The 22,542-nt window shown below is 43.4% G+C and overlaps 1 protein-coding gene across 2 annotated transcripts in view; it reads right to left on the bottom strand.

Annotated features, from left to right (window-relative positions):
* Positions 1 to 22,542, bottom strand: part of LOC120545145 (neurocan core protein-like) — a 51,303-nt gene that overhangs the window by 23,680 nt on the left and 5,081 nt on the right. Inside the window, exons 3-8 of one of the 2 annotated variants that reach the window (XM_039779211.1) lie at positions 21,485 to 21,913; positions 17,344 to 17,518; positions 15,551 to 15,678; positions 13,445 to 13,741; positions 3,489 to 3,877; positions 1,862 to 2,240 (exon numbers count right to left, since the gene is read on the bottom strand). In XM_039779211.1, the coding sequence (XP_039635145.1) occupies positions 1,862 to 2,240; positions 3,489 to 3,877; positions 13,445 to 13,741; positions 15,551 to 15,678; positions 17,344 to 17,518; positions 21,485 to 21,913 (1,797 nt within the window). Of the gene's footprint in view, positions 1 to 1,861; positions 2,241 to 3,488; positions 3,878 to 13,444; positions 13,742 to 15,550; positions 15,679 to 17,343; positions 17,519 to 21,484; positions 21,929 to 22,542 lie in introns of both variants that reach the window. The other variant, XM_039779210.1, reaches the window with a different exon arrangement.

Raw genomic sequence — 22,542 nt, forward strand, 5'->3', positions numbered from 1 at the left:
TTTTCCCACTGGAGACGCTGTGATGTGTTTACAATATGCTAAGCTACAAAAATTGGCCGGGCAGAAATGGCTGACTTCATAACTTTCCACATCTGGCAAACAATCTGGCAATCTCTCTGCAAACTGTGTGTGTGTGTGTGTGTGTGTGTGTGTGTGTGTGTGTGAGAGACAATTTGTCTGCATACAAATACAAGAAGTTAACAAACCCTTGTTTCCTACGTAGACAACAAACAGCACTAAATCAGCCGCGGCAGATTACTGTAAAGTCCCTGACAACACAACGTGACAAACACGAGAGGTTACTCTGAAAGATCAATCTTCCCGCTGAAAGATCGAACAGTTTCACATGAACTGTGAGGAAGTCGGGTCCCAAATCACAAAAGGCTTGCGAAAGGTGCAGAGGCGGAACTATGAATAGGAGTTATAGTCCAGTGGAGGTAAAAGACGTCAAACAGGAGTCCGGTGTGGAACACTGTCTGCAGTCTTTCTACAGTTATTGCGCTCTGGAGATTTCAGTCTGTAAATGGTGTTTGGCGTTTTAAGCCCCCAACGTCGTCTCCCAGGCAGCGCTGCCTGGAAGGCCCTAGGATTAGGCAACGGTTAGGGTTAAAGCGGTTACGCACCAACAAGACGGCCGACCCTCGGCAGAAAAGCCAGTCGGTCTGATCAGTCTCCCCGAGCTGGTCCAAAAAGTCCCTCAGAACACACCGAAGAGACGAGACGTAGTACGTCTCCATAGCAGCTAATCTGTATTGTCGCCCAAAAATGAAAACCGGCAGCTGATTGGACGAACGTGTCACGTGGGGTCTGGTTTCTCCGGAAATTCAAAGCCAGACTGTCATGGCGGCCGTTCAGAATACGATACTAAAATAGTTCACCGAAACATGTTTCTGAGAACATTTTAAGCGAGAAATAGGCCGTGCAGTTGCTGAATCTGTCTTCATTTCAGATCAACAAAGGTCAGTTTAGAAGATTTTCGTCAGATTTTGAGAGACTCTAGTCACCTCATCCCGCTCGCCATTTCCGGGTGAGTCCCGACTGCCCTGCCTCCGACTGAACATGTCAGGTCAGCCAAAATGAACGCCAACAGACCCACGGACTTACGACGGCACGAGACACACCGAACAGACCTGAGTCACCGAACTCGCCAGACTGTCCAACGGCCGATTATCGGGTTAGTGTGTCCGCGCCTTTAGGTGTCTTGAAGACGACCGTCGCAGCGCTGCCTTGAAGTCGATGTTGGGGGCTTAAAACACCATCGAGCAGCCATAATGATGTTCAACCTGCCAGAAGGGTTTCTCTCCTGCCGTTATGATCAGTGTGATGAAAATTGAAATATCTAATGTACTTCTAATGCGCTTTCACAGCTATAGTTGGGTGGACTCTGTGGGATTCGGGGGTTTAAGTTGCAATATTTTTCATTTCGTTCGGTTTGCTTTCAAACTGCACTTTGTCAAATGCACCAAACCCTGTCAACACACGTTTTCTGGTTCTGCTTCCATGTTTGTAATATTTAAGAAGAAGGCATATCGACTTAGGTTCACAATACATTTTGGTAATCCTAGTTGTGCGCCAAACCAAAGAAGACGAGAAAATGTTTCTCCAAACTGCAATTAAGCGACACGCAGAGCTGAATTTTGGCAGATTTGCCGACTCGGAGACTCTGAAATTCCCACAAAAGCAGAATTTTCATATTCAGGCCTGTGAAACAGGTAGTTAAAAAAAAAGTGAATCATTGTTTTGCTTAATTTGCTTAATTTCTATGATGGCTATGGAACTTTTTTTGCTGACTTTTGTCAAAGTTCACAACAAAAAGACCCGGTCCGACTCGGTTCCATCAGTCGTCACGCCCAAAACTCACCTGATTGGTTTTTTTCGTGCACATTAACGATGATGAGATGGAGTTTGGCTGAAGACTGCCCATCTACAAGAACGGCCGGTGATTGGTCGAGGTCAAACGCAGATGTGGTTCCAGGGGTGACATCCTCTTTGAAAACAACCGCTGTTTGTTCGCCCATGTCTCTGCTCCCGGCCGGCAGGCCTGGCTCTGGGCTGTTGACCTCCGGAGTGATCCCTTGAAGCTGCGACGGTCCCGATGTGGTTTCCCAACCCGGTGCAGGGGTGGCCCGTTCTGTGGTGATCTCTAGCACCTGTGACGGCTTCGAAGTTTCCACCCCCAGCTCCGACTCAGCGGTAGCTCCAAGAAACCAACTTGGTCTTGATGTGGTTTCCGCCCAAACCTGCAGAGCCGGATTAAATGGAGAGATTACACCGGGCATACTCATAGACTGGGCATACTCCATTTTTCAGGGCCCCCCTTCCAAATGGATACTTTGTTATTTTGGTGAATAAACAAGATTACTTTTAATTGCCACATGATTATTATGGTAATGTATTAATGAGGTATGTTAATGCGTCTAATTTAGGCTTATTTGAAGGGCCTGAGAGAAACTTGTGTAAAGCCATTTTAACACATTTTCCTGCAAATGGAGTGAGTTTCTTTTTGAACTTAACTGTTCTTATTAAAACAATATCATAATATATATATATATATATATATATATATATATATATACAAGTTTAGATGAAGTGTTAGATTGGTAAATTTCCATTTTTAAATTATTTGTAAAACTATAAACAAATACACTTTTTCTTTTCTCTTTTCCTGGGCCCCCTAGTTACAAATATGCCCCTAGGTCAGGGGTCTTCAGCGTTTTTAGGCCAAGGACCCCTTAGCTAAAAGAGAGACGAAGTAGGCACCCCCTGCTACATATACTGTATAAAATGAAGTTGCATTAAACTGAGCTGCATGGATGAAAATGAATGGCAGTGAACCCTTAAGCTCAACTGTATGGCTACCATAATAGGCATAGTAAGCTTATTTTCAATGTGTAAATAAAAACATTTGTCACAAATAGGCCAATTTATTTGCTTCCAAAACGTTATGTTCATGGTAATGTATATTTTCAGACATATATACATAAAAGTTTCGAATTTTGTAAATATAATTTGGTGGCCCCCCCTGCACTAACTCTGACGACTCCCTAGGGTTCAATAGCTCTGCCCTAGGCGCATTATGCCTAAAATGCCTGTGCCTCGGTCCAGGGCCTGCACACCTGTGTCTAGAGGTGTTGAAATTAATCAAATAATCGGTGCATCGAATCGTGGACATGGACGATGCTGCATCGATAATCGGCCGGCTCATAATCGATTATTTCTGTTTATAATTTAATGTCGGTCTAACAACATTTCTGTTTACATATTCTGGTATGTTTTGCATTTTCAGGAAGTGCCATGTGCTCAGTGCTGTATAGTTTTATGTATCCAATTTATTTAGTATTAGAGCACTGCAGAATGTTTAGTTTTTGATCTCCTACATGGCTTTAATAGAAAAATGTATTTGACGTATTGTGATGCATCGAGATATCGAATCGCTGACGTGATAATCGTAATCGAATTGGGAGATCAGTGAAGATTCACTCCTCTACCTGTGTCTGTGTCGGGGTCCCACTCGAGACGTCATCGCTGCTGCTGCGGCCCGCCCCCCCCTGGCCTCCCTCGTCTCCCCCCTGGGAGATGTCGAGGCGCGGTGGCTGAGAGTGGGCGGTGGGCAAGGGAGGGAGCTCCATGGGGAGCAAATTGTCTCCTCTACCTGGCACCGACTCTACATTGGCTGAGTCAAAATCCCGAACATCGTAGTCGTCTGATGTGGAGGTGGGGGTGGAGGTGGGGGTCCCGGAGGCTGTGGTGTAAGGGGAAGTGTGGGGGTCTAAGTGCGGGCCCTCTGTTGGTGAATATGGGACAGGATCTGGGGTTCTCGTTTGAATTTCAACCCGGGTCGTCGGTGGACTTGTGGTAGTTGGCTCTGGAAGTTTAGCTGCAAGAGAGGGAAACAGAAAAGAAGAGAGGGGGGGTTAAAACAACATGTCTTCCAAATCATACGATAACATCGGTCCTTTATTCCTACCCTCAATACGAACTACAGGAGGGGTTCGTAGCTCATAGGACTCATATCTAAAGCAGAGAACGTAACTGTCAGGATCCAGCTGTGACTGACTGCCTTTGTGCCACTCTTGTGGCCATTTTGTGTATTGTGTTGTGATTTGTGCTTGTTGCTGTGTTCCATGTGTTCTGTGGTTACCTGTCTGTCACGTGTCATCCCCTTATATGGTCTGCACTTCCTGTCTTGTTAGTTTCCCTCCAGTTCTGCTCTCACCTGTTGCTCGTTACTGTCTTGTGCAGTCCCGTCTTTCTGTTCATTGGTCTGTGTATTTCTACACCCCTGTGTTCCTTGGTCTCTTGGCGTCTGGCACTTTGGAGAGGTGTTCGCTTCACGGATGAACCCTAACCCTAACATCAGATACTGACCCCCTTCCCTCCCCAATACAGTAAAACTGCACATTTTAGAGCGGCCTTTCATTGTGGCCAGCCTAAGTCACACCTGTGCAATAATCCTGCTGTCCAATCAGCATCTTGATGTGCCACACCTGTGACGTGGATGGATTATCTCGGCAAAGGAGAAGTGCTTTTTCACATTTGTGAACAATATGTGAGAGAAATAGGCCTTTTAGTCTTAGATCTTTGAGTTCAGCTCATGAAAAATGGGGGCAAAAACAAAGTGTTGCATTTATAATTTTGTTCAGTATACTTTGTTAAGTTGAGAAAAAGATGGTGGTTTGGGTTAAAATCAGACATTAATTCACTTTCGGTGACGCTGAATGTGGCACAGAACGTGAAGTAGCTCTGTTTGTTCCGTAAAGTTGAATTTCCTCACCGTTTACTTTTATTTTCCTGGGTGAAAGTCCTGTGTTGGTTAGACCCATCCAATCCCCCAAACCTACCTCTTAATTCAGAAATGTGCTCATTGGTTCATGGGAATTGTAGTATTTAGACCAACCCTCAGACAACTCAGGACTTCTCAGAATATACTGTATGTTAAGATTTGCACTGATCCTAACATTAGCTTTATAGTGTCATTAAAGTATCAAGGATATTCTTATATTTATATCAATTTAGGATATAATCAAAATAAAAGACTACATTACTCAATTCTAGTGACTTTAATGGACGTCACCTCCTCCCTGTTGAAGCAAATCATGTTATTTTCGTCCTTTACACCTGTTGAACATCACTTCATCCAACACATATGTCGCTGAGGTTTCTTTCCATGTGGTCAGTTTATTTCAGTTTTTTTCATCATCCGTCTTAAATATCGGTGAATGCCACACCAAAGAGCTCAAGTTTTTTTTTGCCAAAAACTACATTACGTGATGTTTATAAATAATGTTAAAAATAATAACGGCTGCCTAAAGAGGTAGAAAATCAGCTTCAAAACGTGTGGCATGCTTTGGAAAATGCTCCACAGTGATATAAAGTGTACTTAATTTCTCATCAGTCTGAGTCTGGATCCAGTCGAGCCAACATCAGTTCTATCTGAGACAAAATGTTTACAGAATGATTCAACATCGTCGTGACTCATTAGAAAAAGAAAACTGTACTATCTGGAAAATGCTGACCCTGCAGATGTCAGACTGCCGTTCGCTTACGGATGGCTTTAAAAGGAAATGCAGCAGCTTTGATTCTTCAAACATGAAGTCACCTGTCAGACATAAGCAGGAGACTGCTGTACCAGTGGTCTCAGAACAAAAACAGTCACTAATGAAGGCCTGGATGTGGCATGAAAAGTCTCATTTTTATGTCTGAACAATACAATGCCAACACAGTGACATTGTACATTTATCAGAACTGTCGAGGATAAAACAAGAAAGTTACAAACTTATTTCCATTGTGGACCTCACTTCCTGCTTTGAAATTGGTCCAGTATTTAGTGTCTTCGTACCACAACTTTGCATCTACTTACGTCTCTGCACTGACTTTTTATGGAATCGCTTCGCCGAATTTGTGTAAAACGCCTTGGTGTGAACACGCCATTATACTTCCTCACCTTACTCCCTGCTTTCCTCCCGGCACAACTACTACGGCCACTAGAGGGCGCCGCCGCTAGAGACCTAAATATAGGACGTAATTGCTGCTTGTGGGGGGCGTTTTTCGCGGGGGAGGACAGTCACAATAAACGACTTTCTCTTCTCAAAGACTGGATCCATTTTTCCTTTCCAAACACACATTATTTACAATTCTGAACAGACCAGGAGGCTTTTGTTGTGAAAGACCTCTTCTGAGATGCTCACAAAAGATTTATATCTCATTATAATGGAACACATACCATATGAGAAGAGACAGGAAACAGGAGTCCTAAACACACACACACACAATGCTCTCCTTTGTGTAGGTCTGAGTGCTCAGTTCACATAGTTGGTGTCTTGGGAGTAAGCAGCCGGCTTGAAACGTCACTGACATAATGCTTTAATAAAAGTTACATAATGACTCCCCTCCATCGCACCGTGCCGGCTGTCGGGGGGCACGTAGGGTCGGGTGGGGTTCCCTGTCTCCCATTTTAACCCTCTGAGGTCTATAAGGGCATTTTCACACATCTTCTTAAATTCACCCTTTATTTAAGGTATTTGCATATAACTGATCCCTGTGTGTTTCATATTGAAATGTTCAGACCAAACTCAGCTTTCTAGAGCGATGTGTGAAGAGATAATTTGGCGCTAAAGCTGAAACGTTGATATCGGCTATTTAAAATTCCTCAAATCTCTTTTGAAAACAAACCTTAACTTATGGGGCTCTATTTTAACGATCTAAGAGCACGGTGTGAAGCGCCTGGCGCAGGTGTGTTTAGGGCGTGTCCAAATCCACTTTTGCTAGTTTGACGGAGGAAAAAAGGGTCTGTGTGCCGGGCGTCTGGTTCTAAAGGGTTGTCCTTAGTGTCTTCATTAATCAGAGGTGTGTTTTGGGCGCAACATGCAATCAACCAATCAGAGATCATCTCCCATTCCCTTTAAAAGCCAGGCGCGTTTGGACCTTGGAGCATTGCTGTTATGATGGAGGATATGCATCGTAATATTTTTATTTGTAATCTTCTGCATGTGTGTGTGTGCTGCTGTGTGTGTGTGTGTGCTGCTGTGTGTGTGTGTGTGCGTGTGTGTGTGTGTGTGTGTGTGTGTGTGTGTGTGTGTGTGTGTGTGTGTGTGTGTGTATGTGTGTGTGTGTGTGCTGCTGTGCGTCCCTGTGTGTGTAACAAGCATAGTGTGTGCGCGCTGTAAACGAGCCTAGGAGCATTTTACTAATGCTCTGTTAAAATAACAATGAAATGCTGCGTTATTGACTTTAGACCAGGTTTTTCTTGGTCAATGGTGCCATCACTTCCCACTGCCTCAAGATAGCAATACGCCCAGAATGCACCTGAACACACCTCCCTGTAAGATATATATATATATATTATTTGTAGGGCTTATTCCTTTAGAACCAAAGCTGAAAAGAGACAGGAAATGCAGGAGAGAGAGGGGGCAAAGGGTTGCAGGTCGGATTCGAACCCCCGGGCTGCTGGCAAGGACTGAGCCAACATGGGGCGCACGCTCTACCAGCTGAGCTAGAGGTCACCCCTATTGTCTTTCTTTTATATAACGCACGCTTTAGTGATTACTAAACCCTCAAGCGCTTAAAAAAATGTGGATTTCAACTGATTCTTCTAACTGAGAATATTCAATTTTTCCTACTTCGAGAGATAAAGTGGCGGAGCTGCGTTCCGGCAGCACTACACCCGGGGTGACCCTTTGGAGGGGCCCGACCCCTAGGTTGGGAACCACTGGACAAAACTGTAACTGTATATAAAGTAGTTAAGGCTAGGTCCGCCTGGAGCAGCTCCAACATGCTGCTCTAACATTCATGCTTCAGTATTAAAAACACACACACAGACAGACACAGACAGACAGACACAGACAGACAGACAGAAAGACAGACAACGGATCAACCGAAGTACATTTCAAGGATCAAACCTGACTCCCTCCCATTCCTCTCTCTTGCTGAAAATGTTGAGTTTTGAAGAATATTTGGACGGTGTAACAAGGCAGGCCTGCTCGGTTCTTTGGGGGAATGATTGTAAAGATTTACAAAGAATGTGTTTAGGTCATTTCCTCTCTAACTGGGAGGTTTTGGGACCGATTGGTGGAGATTGCTGTGGAGGAAGTACACACAGAGATACACTGGTAAGAGCCAATGAGGTTTAACCATTATCAGCTGATTTAAATAGCTCACGGTACTGTGTCGTGTCAACAGTTAACTTCATGTAATATTGTGTGTGCACATACTGAAGGTGTTAACTGGCCTGCAGTCTCGGGGGTTGTAGCTGCAGTCTGTTCTGCTTTTTTTGAGCGTTAAGGAGACCCCGAGTGCATGCTCGGGCCCTGCCCAGATATGATGTCATGTGTTTGGCGAGCTGGCGTCATCTGGCGGGGGCTGGGGTCTGTCCTCATCCTGTCACTTCACCGTGCGTTAGGCCTCGCTGCCACCTCACTCAACGCCTGGCAGGACACCGCGCGTTCAGAAAGTACCGCTACGCCGTGCCAAACATGCGGCTGGTTGCAATTATATCATCTGTAGCTGAAGTGTGTAATTGGTTCCTTTTCCTGCACACCTGCCAAGGTTACAATAGCTTTGAATTTTTTTAATTTGGCTTTCTAATTTCATTTGAGTTTAGTTTGAGTTAGTTTTCAGTGTTTGCTATGTTTTCATTTAGTTTCAGTTCTTCAGAAAGGTTTAGTTTTTATATATTTAGTTTTAATTAAGATGTCTGCACACCAAACACATGTAGTTTATAACATCTGATGTCTGATTCTAAAGTAAACTAGCCGACAATATAACGGACTACAAGTCTACAGCTGAGATGATGAGACCATTAAACACACAGCTGGTTGGATCCTTTACTCCTTCTACAACGGGAGGATTCTTCTTCACTTTTAATACTTAATAACTCCATGTTCCTGATGATGCTGACACACTTTTACTGAGGTTACATTATCAATGCAGGACTTTTACTTTAAACAGTATTTGTTTACAGTGTGGTATTAGTACTTTAGCTGAAGTAAAGGATCTGAATACTTCTTCCACTGCTGGTTTTTACAGGTTTGTGTTTTGAGTGGTTTAATGATGATGTTACTAATGGGAGCTCTGCACTCCCCCTCTCTCCTACCTCTGTGTCTCTGTGTGTGTGTGTGTGTGTATGTGTGTGTGTGTGTGTCTGTGTGTTTATGTGTCTGTGTGTGTGTGTGTGTGTATCTGTGTGTGTGATTGCATGTCTGTCTGTGTATGTTTCTGTGTCTGTGTCTGTGTGTGTCCGTATGTGTGTGTGCGTGTCCGTGTGTGTGTCTGTGTCCATGTGTGTGTGTGTGTGTGTGTCCGTGTCTGTGTCCATGTGTGTGTGTGTGTCTGTGTCTGTGTCCATGTGTGTGCGTTTGTGTGTGTGTGTGTCTGGGTTTGTGTCTGTGTCTGTCTGTGTGTCTGTGTGTGTCCGTATGTGTGTGTGCGTGTCTGTGTGCGTGTCTGTGTGTGTGTGTATCTGTTTGTGTGTGTGTGTCTGTGTGTCTGTGTGTGTCCGTATGTGTGTGTGCGTGTCTGTGTGCGTGTCTGTGTGTGTGTGTATCTGTTTGTGTGTGTGTGCCTGTGTGTCTCTGTCCGTGTCCATGTGTGTGTGTGTGTGTGTGTCTGCGTGTGTGGGTCTGTCTGTCTGTGTGTCCATGTGTGTGTGTGTGTGGTGTCTGTGTGTGTGTGTGTGTGTGTGTGTGTGTGTGTGTGTGTGTGTATCTGTTTGTGTGTGTCTGTTTTTTTTTTTTTTTTTTTTTTTTTTTTTTTTTTTTTTTTTTTTTTTTTTTTTTTTTTTTTTTTTTTTTTTTTTTTTTTTTTTTTTTTTTTTTTTTTTTTTTTTTTTTTTTTTTTTTTTTTTTTTTTTTTTTTTTTTTTTTTTTGTGTGTGTGTGTGTGTGTTTTTTTGTGTGTTTTTTTTTTTTTTTTTTTTTTTTTTTTTTTTTTTTTTTTTTTTTTTTTTTTTTTTTTTTGTGTGTGTGTGTTTGGGCAGGGTCCAGCTGTGAACCATTAGGGACCTGTCCCCTCTCTGCTGGATCTGTGTTAGAGTGCAGGAGTTGGGTTTTCCCCTCATAAAGACCGTGCCCTCCCATAAACAGGCCAGTGGCAGTTGATCCTTCTCTTGTTTGGGTTTCTTGCTGCTCTCTGCAGCACGTTGGGGCTTCTTTGTGCAGCAACTCACCTCAGCGTTTACATGGCGAAGTGCACTTTTCTTCTTTTCTCAGGGGCAGCATTTAGATTTTGGAGAGAGGGTGTAGTAAAGGCTCATATCTTCAAAAAAGGGCTTTAGTTTTTAAAACAGACAAAACAATGTTTTTTCATAATTGTCCCCAGATGTCCCCTCCATCAAATGGATGATAACTTAATATTTTATACAGCAAAAAGTGCGTAAATTATCAATATATTTGCAAACACCACAGACAAAAACATGCCGAATAAATCCACTCTTAACTCTTAATTTGTCACATCTTGCTTGGATTAGGGCTGCACAACGTATCGTTTTTTAAAAAATGTTTTTTATTGTCATCGTGATATCAAATGGCGCAATAAACACATCGGAAAGGCTGCGACACATCTCAAAAGACACTCATTTTTTTGTGTCCGTTGAAAGAGAATATATGTTGAAAACTGCACTTTATAATGTAACTGTTGTTCTTTTTTAAGTGCTGCCTTTTATATTCAATACAATGTTGAATTTGTTCAATAAAAAGAGAGTTGGAAATGATTTCCTTTCATTAGTTTTAAATCCAACACGCAGTTTGTTATATCAGCAGAATACTGAAAGCAGCAGCACTGAGACCACTTTACAGTAATACTCTGTTTAATTAACGCAAGCAATATCCTTTATGCATACTTTCCTCATATCGTGCAGCCATAGGTTGGATTTAGTTTCAATTTGGACTAATAGTGCATGATATCTACCACTTATATTGGTTTTAGCTTTAAGGAATTCTCGTTGCCATACTGTCCATTTATTCTGGAGAATCAGTCATCTGCAACAACTTTTAAAGATACAAACACCATTCTGACTTCCATACCTTCAGAATTACACACACACACACACACACACACACACACACACACACACACACACACACACACACACACACACAGACCCACACACACGCACGACAGAGACACAGACACGCACAAGCACACACACAGACACACACACATGCACACAGACACACACGCACGCACACAGACACAGGCACAGACAAGCACACACACACACTCGCACACAGACACACACACGCACACACAGACCCACAGACACACACGCACGCACACAGACAGACACAGGCACAGACAAGCACACAGACACAGACACACACATGCACACAGACCCACAGACACACACGCACGCACACAGACACACACACGCACACACAGACCTACAGACACACACGCACGCACAGACAGACACAGGCACAGACAAGCACACAGACACAGACACACACATGCACACAGACCCACAGACACACACGCACGCACACAGACAAACACATGCACACAGACCCACAGACACACACGCACGCACACAGACAGACACAGGCACAAACAAGCACACACACACTCGCACACAGACACATACATGCACACAGACACACACGCACGCACGCACACACGCACACAGACACACAGACACACACACACACACACACACACACACACACACACACACACACACACACACACACACACACACACACACACACACACACACACACACACACACACACACACACAGCTGTTTTTATTCATTTATTTAAACGTTCCTGTCCCGCTGTAAATGATGCCCTTGCTTCATCAGTCTGTACATACCAGTTACATTTCATTTCAGGCTTCTCGCAATGATTCAAATACAATCTGAGGGCCAGGGGAAAGTCCCAGTGTGTAATACATACTGTAATCTGTGCATTAAGCAGCTTTCAGTGGCGAATTATCTCGACATTTTTCCATTTTTTCACTAATGAACAGAGTAAAAAATGTGCCGAGAGGAGTCTGTTATGACTTACCACATTTGTTACAGTTGGATTGGATTTTCCAACAACTCTCCAAAAAATAAAGACAATCCAACAATCACGCCCACTTGGGGATTGGTTTGATTCAGTGGTGTAGTCTACGTGATACGCAGGTATACGAAATCCACACTCTATATGGATTCTTTTGCGTTAAATAGAGTAGTTTGTTTTTTATTTTAAGGTCGGGAAGAGCTAATTAAGGATATTGTCAAATCAAATTTGAGTCTTTTTGTGTGATTATGTTAAATGGGCTTATGTATCTTTCTCGTATATGGAGGGAAGGAGCATGAAATCTTGCAGCCATGTGTCCCCTTCTACATTACAAATACGCCTGATGATGATGATGATGATGATGATGGGAGATATGCAGCGGTGGAAGAAGTATTGAGATCCTTTACTGCAGTAAAAGTACTAATACCACACTGTAAAATACTCTGTTACAATTTAAAAGTCCTGCATTGAAAATGTTACTTCAGTAAAAGTCTGTAAGTATCATCAGGAAAATGTAGTTAAAGTATTAAAAGTAAAGAATAATCCTCCCATTGTAGAAAGTGTAAAGGCGCCGACACACCAACCCGATTATAGTCCGTTTGACAGTCTGGCGAGGTTGGTGACTCGAGTCTGTTCGGTGCTGTCGTCAGTTGGAGGAGCCGTCGGCGTTCATTTTGGCCGATTTGACTTGTTGAATCGCCCAGTGGGCAGTCAGACTCAGTGACCAATCGGATTGGTAGAGTGCTAGCCCTTGACTAGCGAGTGGACGAGAAAACCGGAGCTGACAACGCCAGTATCTTCTTATTACTAGCCATCGTATTTTCTTCCGTTCAGCGAGTAATGACGACTACTATCATTACTCTCTGATGCAATCAATGACTGACCACAGCGTGCTCTGCGTTTCTTAACAATCTTAGTGTGTAAAGTAACTAGTAACTAAAGCTGTCAGATGAGTGTAGTGGAGTAAAAAGTAGGGCTGCTCCCTCTTAGTCGATTAGTCGACTAATCGACTAATCGGTCGTTTTGGTCTTAGTCAACTTAACTTTAGTCCATTAGTCATGTTTGATGCTTTTTTCATGCTGAATGACTTATTTCCAAGAAACGTACGAGCACATCTCTGGTAAACACAAGAATTAAAGTGGTGCTTTTAGCGTGACTCTTTGCGGAGAAACTCAGATCAATTAAATCAACTAATCGATTAGTTGGTACAATTGAATGAATGTTAGTCGACTAAGAATTTCTTCAATCGAGCACAGCCCTAGTAAGAAGTCCAATATTTCTCTCTGAAATGTAGCGGAGTAGAAGTAGAAAGTGGCATGAAAAGAAAAGACTCAAGTTAAGTACAAGTACCTCAACATGTGGACTTAAGTAAAGTACTGGAGTAAATGTACTTAGTTAAATTCCGCCACTGGAGTTATGTGTATGTATCGGTGTGAGTTTGGGTCTTACCCTTGAAGCAGAAAAGTCCGTGCCTGTCGTTGGGGTTTGGGTAGCCGGTTTGGTTTTCATACTTGTAGAGCGTGCGAACCCCGAGCTGGTTTCCTCCGCACTGAGGCCTGGGGACGGTGACCGGGTAGCGCACGCTGCCGTCCGACAGCCAGCCGTAGTCGCAGCGGTTCAGCCCGGACCTCCAGGCTGCGTACAGGTGACCGGGAGACGCCAACACGGCGTCGTGCTTCACGCACTCGTCTCGGGCCTGCTGCAGGGTGAGCTTATCTCTGACGGAGGGGGGGTAGAAGACGTCGCCTTCAGACAGACACAAAGACAATAAAAGTAAATACAAGTAAGTAAGTAAACTAAGTATGTTGATGTCGAACTACTTTTTCACAGCAGACATGTTGACTTGTCATAGTAGGAAAAGCACAGCTGAGATTGATAACCTTAACAATGGCTCAGTTCCATCAAGTGTCCCAGTAAGATATTTCAGTGAGTCAGCATGCACAATACCAGGACCTCTCCTAAGTGGAATGTAGCCATCAGTAATGGTTTAATACCAGGACCTCTCCTAAGTGGAATGCAGCCATCAGTAATGGTTTAATACCAGGACCTCTCCTACGTGGAATGTAGCCATCAGTAATGGTTTAATACCAGGACCTCTCCTAAGTGGAATGCAGCCATCAGTAATGGTTTAATACCAGGACCTCTCCTAAGTGGAATGCAGCCATCAGTAATGGTTTAATACCAGGGCCTCTCCTAAGTGGAATGCAGCCATCAGTAATGGTTTAATACCAGGACCTCTCCTAAGTGGAATGCAGCCATCAGTAATGGTTTAATACCAGGACCTCTCCTAAGTGGAATGCAGCCATCATTAATGGTTTAATACCAGGGCCTCTCCTAAGTGGAATGCAGCCATCAGTAATGGTTTAATACCAGGACCTCTCCTACGTGGAATGCAGCCATCATTAATGGTTTAATACCAGGGCCTCTCCTAAGTGGAATGCAGCCATCAGTAATGGTTTAATACCAGGGTCTCTCCTAAGTGGAATGCAGCCATCAGTAATGGTTTAATACCAGGACCTCTCCTACGTGGAATGCAGCCATCAGTAATGGTTTAATACCAGGACCTCTCCTAAGTGGAATGCAGCCATCAGTAATGGTTTAATACCAGGACCTCTCCTAAGTGGAATGCAGCCATCAGTAATGGTTTAATACCAGGACCTCTCCTAAGTGGAATGCAGCCATCAGTAATGGTTTAATACCAGGACCTCTCCTAAGTGGAATGCAGCCATCATTAATGGTTTAATACCAGGACCTCTCCTAAGTGGAATGCAGCCATCAGTAATGGTTTAATACCAGGGTCTCTCCTAAGTGGAATGTAGCCATCAGTAATGGTTTAATACCAGGGTCTCTCCTAAGTGGAATGCAGCCATCAGTAATGGTTTAATACCAGGACCTCTCCTACGTGGAATGCAGCCATCATTAATGGTTTAATACCAGGGCCTCTCCTAAGTGGAATGCAGCCATCATTAATGGTTTAATACCAGGACCTCTCCTACGTGGAATGCAGCCATCAGTAATGGTTTAATACCAGGACCTCTCCTACGTGGAATGCAGCCATCATTAATGGTTTAATACCAGGGTCTCTCCTAAGTGGAATGCAGCCATCAGTAATGGTTTAATACCAGGACCTCTCCTAAGTGGAATGCAGCCATCATTAATGGTTTAATACCAGGACCTCTCCTAAGTGGAATGCAGCCATCAGTAATGGTTTAATACCAGGACCTCTCCTAAGTGGAATGCAGCCATCATTAATGGTTTAATACCAGGACCTCTCCTAAGTGGAATGCAGCCATCAGTAATGATTTAATACCAGGGCCTCTCCTAAGTGGAATGCAGCCATCATTAATGATTTAATACCAGGGGCCCCCCCTGTATGGAAACCCCCCCTTTTTTTTTTTTTTAAACCCCCTTTTCTTTTTCTAGTATTACATGTCATTTTCTTTTTTTTTTTTTTTTTTTTTTTTTTTTTTTTTTTTTTTTTTTTTTTTTTGGTTACATGTCTGCCGTTAAAAAGGTCTATTGCTGAATTGTTTTCGCTTCTACTTGTGCGTTTACCTTGTATTTTATCGACGTAGCAGTACACGTCGTATTTCTCCGCAGGGTCGCGGACGCCGTACGTTCTCACCCCGGGTCTGCTCATCAGATTACCTTCACAGCCGGGACGGGGCAATGTGATTGGGTATCTGAGGAAACAAATAAAGGTAGCACACAGAATTTAACTGTCAAAATATCCCTAAGTCAACATTTGAGTCTTAAAAACCAGATTTTTATGCCAATAGAATGTGAATAATTCAACCTTCTTCTTGCTAAATACTTGAAACAAGGTTGCGATATTCTTCTTTTGTATATTTTTTTTCATTCACTTTTTTTTGAGAAAATCCAACTTTAAGAAATAAAATGCAGATACAGACAAAGCAAACACATGATGTTAATGTACAAAGACTGCAGAAGACGGAGGTCGGGGTGGATGAATTGGTCTACGAAATATGATTCAGAGGAGGATATTTCCGTTTTCTACCGACAATCAACGTTGGTTTCTATCGCTATGAACATGATTGTTCTATAGCGGTAACCAAGTCGCTTTCATTTGATGCGTCAAATCAGAAAATTGTTTGGGGAGACACTAGTATACATCCACGACGTTCCACTTCCAGGATTGCTCCGTTGCCGATGGAAATTCCGCCAGATTTCACTCATTTTTGCCAGATGTGCGTCCCCTTCCTCTGTGTGTGTGTTGGCGTTCTAACCTCCAGTGGATTAGTGAGGACTATGGTTAGCTGCTCCTCAGATCTCTGCAGGGTAAATCCAGACAGCTAGCTAGACTATCTGTCCAATCTGAGTTTTCTGTTGCACGACTAAAACTGTTCCACCAAAATAAGTTCCTTCCCGAGGCTATTTTGCAGAGGTACCGTTGCTACGTCCGGGGCTTAGCACCGCCCAAGACGATTGTGATTGGTTTAAAAAAATGCCAATAAACCATTGCACGTTTGTCTCCCATCCCGGAAAGCTGTGTGGACTAGCCAGACCCTCCTCCGCAGCGCTGTGGAGGAAGGTCTAGCAATGCAAGTCTAGGGAGACAACAACAAATTATGTTGTTTGCCGATGGAAGTGTCAGATCAGAAAATGGCAACATGATTCATTCTGGAAGGTAATTAAAACTTTATCTGGCATTACATTTGGAAGATATGACTCCGTTTTTTTACTCTGATTGTGGATTTAACTGCAAAACAATCTTTAAGTCAATATTTGAGTCCTAAAAACCTGATCTTCTGCCAGTGCATTTAGAATATTTTAACCTTCTTCTTGCAAAACACTTGAAACAAGGTTGAGATATTCTTTTTAACATTTTTTTCCACAGGTTTTAATTCAATTCAATTTTATTTATAGTATCAAATCATAACAAGAGTTATCTCGAGACACTTTACAGATAGAGTAGGTCTAGACCACACTCTATAATTTACAAAGCCCCAACAATTCTAATAATTCCCCCAAGAGCAAGCAGTGTGACAGTGTTGAGGAAATACTCCCTATTAGGAAGAAACCTGGGACAGACCCAGGTTCTTGGTAGGCGGTGTCTGACGGTGCCGGTTGGGGATGTGATGAACAGTGGCAATAATAAGAAAATAAGACTGTAAGAACTCAAATGCAGATAAAGACAAAGCAAACACATTCTTTAAATGTACATGTGTCTGTACTTGTCTGTATTATTCCCCTGCATGTCATTCTGTTAGGTTTGATCTTTTAGTTTTTCTGTAAGCGTGCTGTGTCCATAACGTACGGTTTGTGACAAAGAATTTCCCCTTGGGGACAATAAAGCCTAAGTCTAAAGTCTACATTTTTTCACACACCTTACTGACTGGTCGGCGAGCCAGCCTGCATCACAGCGGTCCAAGCCGTCCTCAAAAGCAGCAGTGAGTTGTTCGGGCGTAGCGATGGATGCTCCTGCGTTTCTGCACGCCTCCACAGCGACAGGAAAATCCAGAGTGTAGCGGCTGCTGTTGGCTCTGTAGTGAAACACCACACCTGGAGAGAGAGCAGAAACTATCAGATACAGATGTGAAAAGTTGCGAAAGGTAGGGCTGGGTACGGATCTCATCAGTGAGCCAATCAGCATGCAGCATATTTCTACCAAGATCTAATAATGTCTTCGATTGGCTATCTAACGTTACACGTCGTAAAGACACGCAAGAAAAACTCTACGTTACGCAGAGACGGGGCTCACGAAGTAGGAGTTGAAAAATTAAATTAAAAATACAAGATTTGTGCCGTAATGTGTAATGTTGTAATTTCTTTCTGTTTTATAAAATTGTTATCGTAAAAACTATCGTTTAGGAACCAGGATCGAAGTCACGTTATTGGTATCCGTACCGCTATCGAAGATTTTTTAATGATACCCAGCCCTAATGAAGAGCTGTGAAGAGTTGTCAAGAGCTGTGAAGAGCTGTGAAGAGCTGTGAAGAGTTGTGAAGAGTTGTGAAGAGCTGTGAAGAGCTGTGAAGAGCTGTGAAGAGTTGTGAAGAGCTGTGAAGAGCTGTGAAGAGCTGTGAAAGCTGTGAAGAGTTGTGAAGAGCTGTGAAGAGCTGTGAAGAGCTGTGAAGAGCTGTGAAGAGCTGTGAAGAGTTGTGAAGAGCTGTGAAGAGCTGTGAAGAGCTGTGAAGAGTTGTGAAAAGTTGTGAAGTGCTGTGAAAAGTTGTAAAGAGTTGTGAAGAGCTGTGAAGAGCTATGAAGAGTTGTGAAAAGTTGTGAAGTGCTGTGAAGAGTTGTGAAGAGTTGTGAAGAGCTGTGAAAAGTTGTGAAGAGTTGTGAGTGTTTATCTGGTTTCAAATTTTCTTTTCTTTTTTTACGATATTCTTAATGTCAAGTTTTGATGATTTTCATCTTTGTTTCTAAGTCCTGGCAGAGCTGTAAATACTACAACACCCATGAGCCTCGGCAGCTGTTCAGAGGCGTGAATCAGAGTAAGGCTGCCACTAACGATTATTTCCACTGTTGGTTAATGTGTCGATTATTTTCTGGATGAATGGATTAGTTGTTTGGTCTCTAAAATGTCAGAAAACGGTGAAAAATGTGGATCAGTGTTTCCCCAAAAAGCCCAAGATGATGTCCTCAAATGTCTTGTTTTGTCCACAACTCAAAGATATTCAGTTTCCTGTCCCAGAGGAGAGAAGAAACTAGAACATATTCACATTTAACACGCTGACATCAGAGAAGTTTTACTTTTTTTCATAAAAAATGACTCAAGCCGGTAGTTGGTGATTAATTTAATTTAATAGTTGACAACAACCGATCTAAAAGGCTTCGTTGTTGCAGTGCGACTAAATTCATCCAAAAGGTACCCAGACATTTGAAGGGAATTGATTTAAAGAGAGATAATGTTCCCTTTGTTACATAGTTTTATTTTGTCTAGTTCATGATCATGTATGCTAAGATGGGATTCCTACAGTTGTAGCATTTCTGTAAAGTTAGAAAACTGACTCAAGTTTGCTAACATTTTCTGGTCATGCCAGACCAAGTAATATTACTTACTTACGCCCTGCTATGCTCTACTAAGCCCTGCTACGTCCTGCAGTGCCCTACTACGTCCTGCAGTGCCCTGCTACGTCCTGCTATGTCCTTCAGTGCCCTGCTATGTTCTGCTATGCCCTGCTATGTTCTGCTACGCCCTGCTACATCCTGCAGTGCCCTACTATGTCCTGCTACGTCCTGCAGTGCCCTGCTACGTCCTGCTATGTCCTTCAGTGCCCTGCTATGTTCTGCCTGCCCTGCTATGTTCTGCTACGCCCTGCTACATCCTGCAGTGCCCTACTATGTCCTTTGTCATGAACTACTACAACTACTATTTCTAGTCATAGTTCCACTATCTTTATTGTGACTATTTTTGCCACTGTTCATCACACCCCCAACCAGCACCGTCAGACACCGCCCACCAAGAGCCTGGGTCTGTCTGAGGTTTCTTCCTAAAAGGGAGTTTTTCCTCACCACTGTTGCACTAAATGCTTGCTCTTGGGGGAATTACTGGAATTGTTCCTGTTGTTCCTGTTGTTGTTGTTGTTGGGTCTTTGTAAATTATAGAGTGTGGTCTAGACCTACTCTATCTGTAAAGTGTCTTGAGATAACTCTTGTTATGATTTGATACTATAAATAAATTGAAATTCAGAAAATTACATCACTTTACTTTAATGCAGCCTTTAGAACCAGGAAAAGTTGTTCGTTTACAGTTCATGGTGACAACAGAGGACCTATGGTGTTAAAGTTGTATCAAAGTGGAAGCTAGCTCCATTTTGGCTGCTGTGACCGGATGGAGACAGGAGGTAAGTGTCCATTTCTTCAACCTGTTCTACCTGATGAGACAGAGACCGTCTGCTGACATTATGACACTAACGATCCACTCCGGACCGAAACCGGAGAACTCCAGCGATCGTTATGTGACAGTATAGAGAAACAGCTATTTCAGCTGTCATCCTCAGACTATACGTAGCTGTTGTCTTGTGTCATTAGCTCCTTTATTTCCAGCTGGATGGGAGGATTATTATTATCCTGGCAGAGCTGCAGGACGATGTGAATAGATGAACTGAGCCGTTGTGTGTCGCTCAGAGGGAGCGTCTTTGTGCGGAGCTGCTCAACAAAGAGTCCTGTTCAGTATTAATGGGGAATCTGTGGAAATGTGTGGGAGCGAGGGTGGCTTCCTCACGGCGCTGTGGGGTTTACACACTGGATGAACGAACTATATTTAATACAATTTAATATACAAGTGCAGTTTGGAACGGGCCATTGCTTGGCCTCCTTTCATTCTGCTTGCAGCTTTCTCCAGAACCATTGTAACCCCATTGTGGACTCCAAAGCACTTAATATGCAACTTAACTGTATACTACTGCCCTACTTTGTACTATAATTTCTTTTTATAAAACACAACCAGTCGTCTGGATCACTTCTCAAACTCCGTTCTCTTCGGGAAACAACAACAAACTCTGAGCTAGCGAGCTACACGCTGAAAATGTCAAGTTTTAAAGAACATTTGGACAGTGCAACAAGGCAGGTCTGCTCGGTTATTTCAGGGAATGATTGTCAAGATTTATAAAGAATATGTTTAGGGCATTTCCTCTCTAACTGGGACGTTTTGGGACTGATTGGTGGGATTGCTGTAGACGAAGTACACACGGAGATACACTGGTAAGAGCCAATTACATTTAACGACTCAAAGTAAAATGATGGTGCACAATTGCCCATTACGTTACATTGCAACTTGTTTTGTTTAAAAAAAAACAAGTTTCTGTCGCTATTTTTTAGGTTTTTGTTGCTTTTTTTCAACGTTTTTTGGTAGCTTTCTTTCAAAGTTTTTGACACTTCTTTCAATGTTTCTTTCATACGTTGCTTTTCGACGTGACAGTCTCGCTTTACAGCCGACTCATTTCAAAGATGGTTGTTCCCATCAGTCACTTAGACACAACAACAATGGGAAATGGGAATGGGAAAATTAGGTCCAGGTTGAAAAAAACCCCGAAGCTACCCTTTAATATTAAGATACTGATCTCTGCAGCTTTTAAAGGGATACGCCACCATTTGTTGAAATAGGGCTTATGACGGTCTCCTCTAGCTGTAGATAGGTGGGCCAACGCATTTTTTGTGCATGCATCGTTTTAGTCCGGTAAGCTAGTTAGCTTAGCGTAGTGAATGCAATCCTATGTTGCAGGTTAGCATGTTGTGAGTAAAAGTGAGCCAACAAAAGACAAAAAAACAACCTAATTACTTGCACTGAGACAAAAAATGTGCTGGCCCACCTATCTACAGCCAGGGGAGACCGTGATAAGAACTATTTCAACAAACGGTATTCCTTTAAGAACACTTCCCTCCTGCTCAGAAAACAGCAGCCAAGTCACCGCCAGCGTCACACATCTGGATTTAGTCACTGAACACGTTTGACTCTTCATATTGACTGTTAATTCGACCAATAAAAGCGTAGAGTTGGCAGCATGTGTTTGTTTTACTCACCGGTGACGTTGAGTGTGACGGTGTCCTGGGTGTCCTCCATCCCGTGCATCACCTCACAGCGGTAAAGCCCCGCGTCGCTCGCCCGGAGCCGCTCCATCACCAGGGAGGCGTCGCCTAGCAACAGCGGCTGGCCGGGCACCGTCACCCTGTGCATGTAGTCCTGCCCCACCTTTACCACGCCCCCCTGCGCCACCAGTACCACCTTCTCCTCCGCTTCCTCCAGCTTCGACCACTTGATCCTCAGCTCCTCTGCGGGACTCGGGGTGGTGTGAGGAGCTGGGGGTCGTGCGGGGTATGACGGAGCGTGTGGCGAACTGCTGGGGGGAAGCGGCAGCGCGATGGAGAAGTGGCACGGCAGCACCACCCGGCCGGCCAGAGAGCCGGTCGAAGCAGGCGGGTTCTTCTGCATGGTCATCGAGGGTGGCGGCGCTGGAAAACAGGATCCTGCATGAGTGTGTGTCACACATGAAGCAGCAGTTTCAGGCGATTGTTTTTTCTCTAATTTTTCCCACAATGCACACATACAGAAACAAAACTAAGACAGGCAAAATTAAAAGCTGCATATCAGGAGTTACTGAATTGTGGTTTAGGGCTGCGATTATATCCACTGTTGATTAATCCGTGGATTATTGTCTCGATTAATCAATTAGTGATTGAAACAGGTGTTCATGTCCTGAAGAAGTTAAGAAGAAAACACAAGACTTTCACCCAGGAAACAGGTGTTCATGTCCTGAAGAAGTTAAGGAGAAAACACAAGACTTTCAACCAGGAAACAGGTGTTCATGTCCTGGAAGAAGTTAAGGAAAAAACACAAGACTTTCACCCAGGAAACAGGTGTTCATGTCCTGGAAGAAGTTGAGGAGAAAACACAAAACTTTCACCCAGGAAACAGGTGTTCATGTCCTGAAGAAGTTAAGGAGAAAACACAAGACTTTCACCCAGGAAACAGGTGTTCATGTCCTGAAGAAGTTAAGGAGAAAACACAAGACTTTCACCCAGGAAACAGGTGTTCATGTCCTGGAAGAAGTTAAGGAGAAAACACAAGACTTTCACCCAGG

Source organism: Perca fluviatilis, chromosome 17 (assembly GCF_010015445.1).
Source record: "Perca fluviatilis chromosome 17, GENO_Pfluv_1.0, whole genome shotgun sequence".
NCBI classification, from domain to species: domain Eukaryota; kingdom Metazoa; phylum Chordata; class Actinopteri; order Perciformes; family Percidae; genus Perca; species Perca fluviatilis.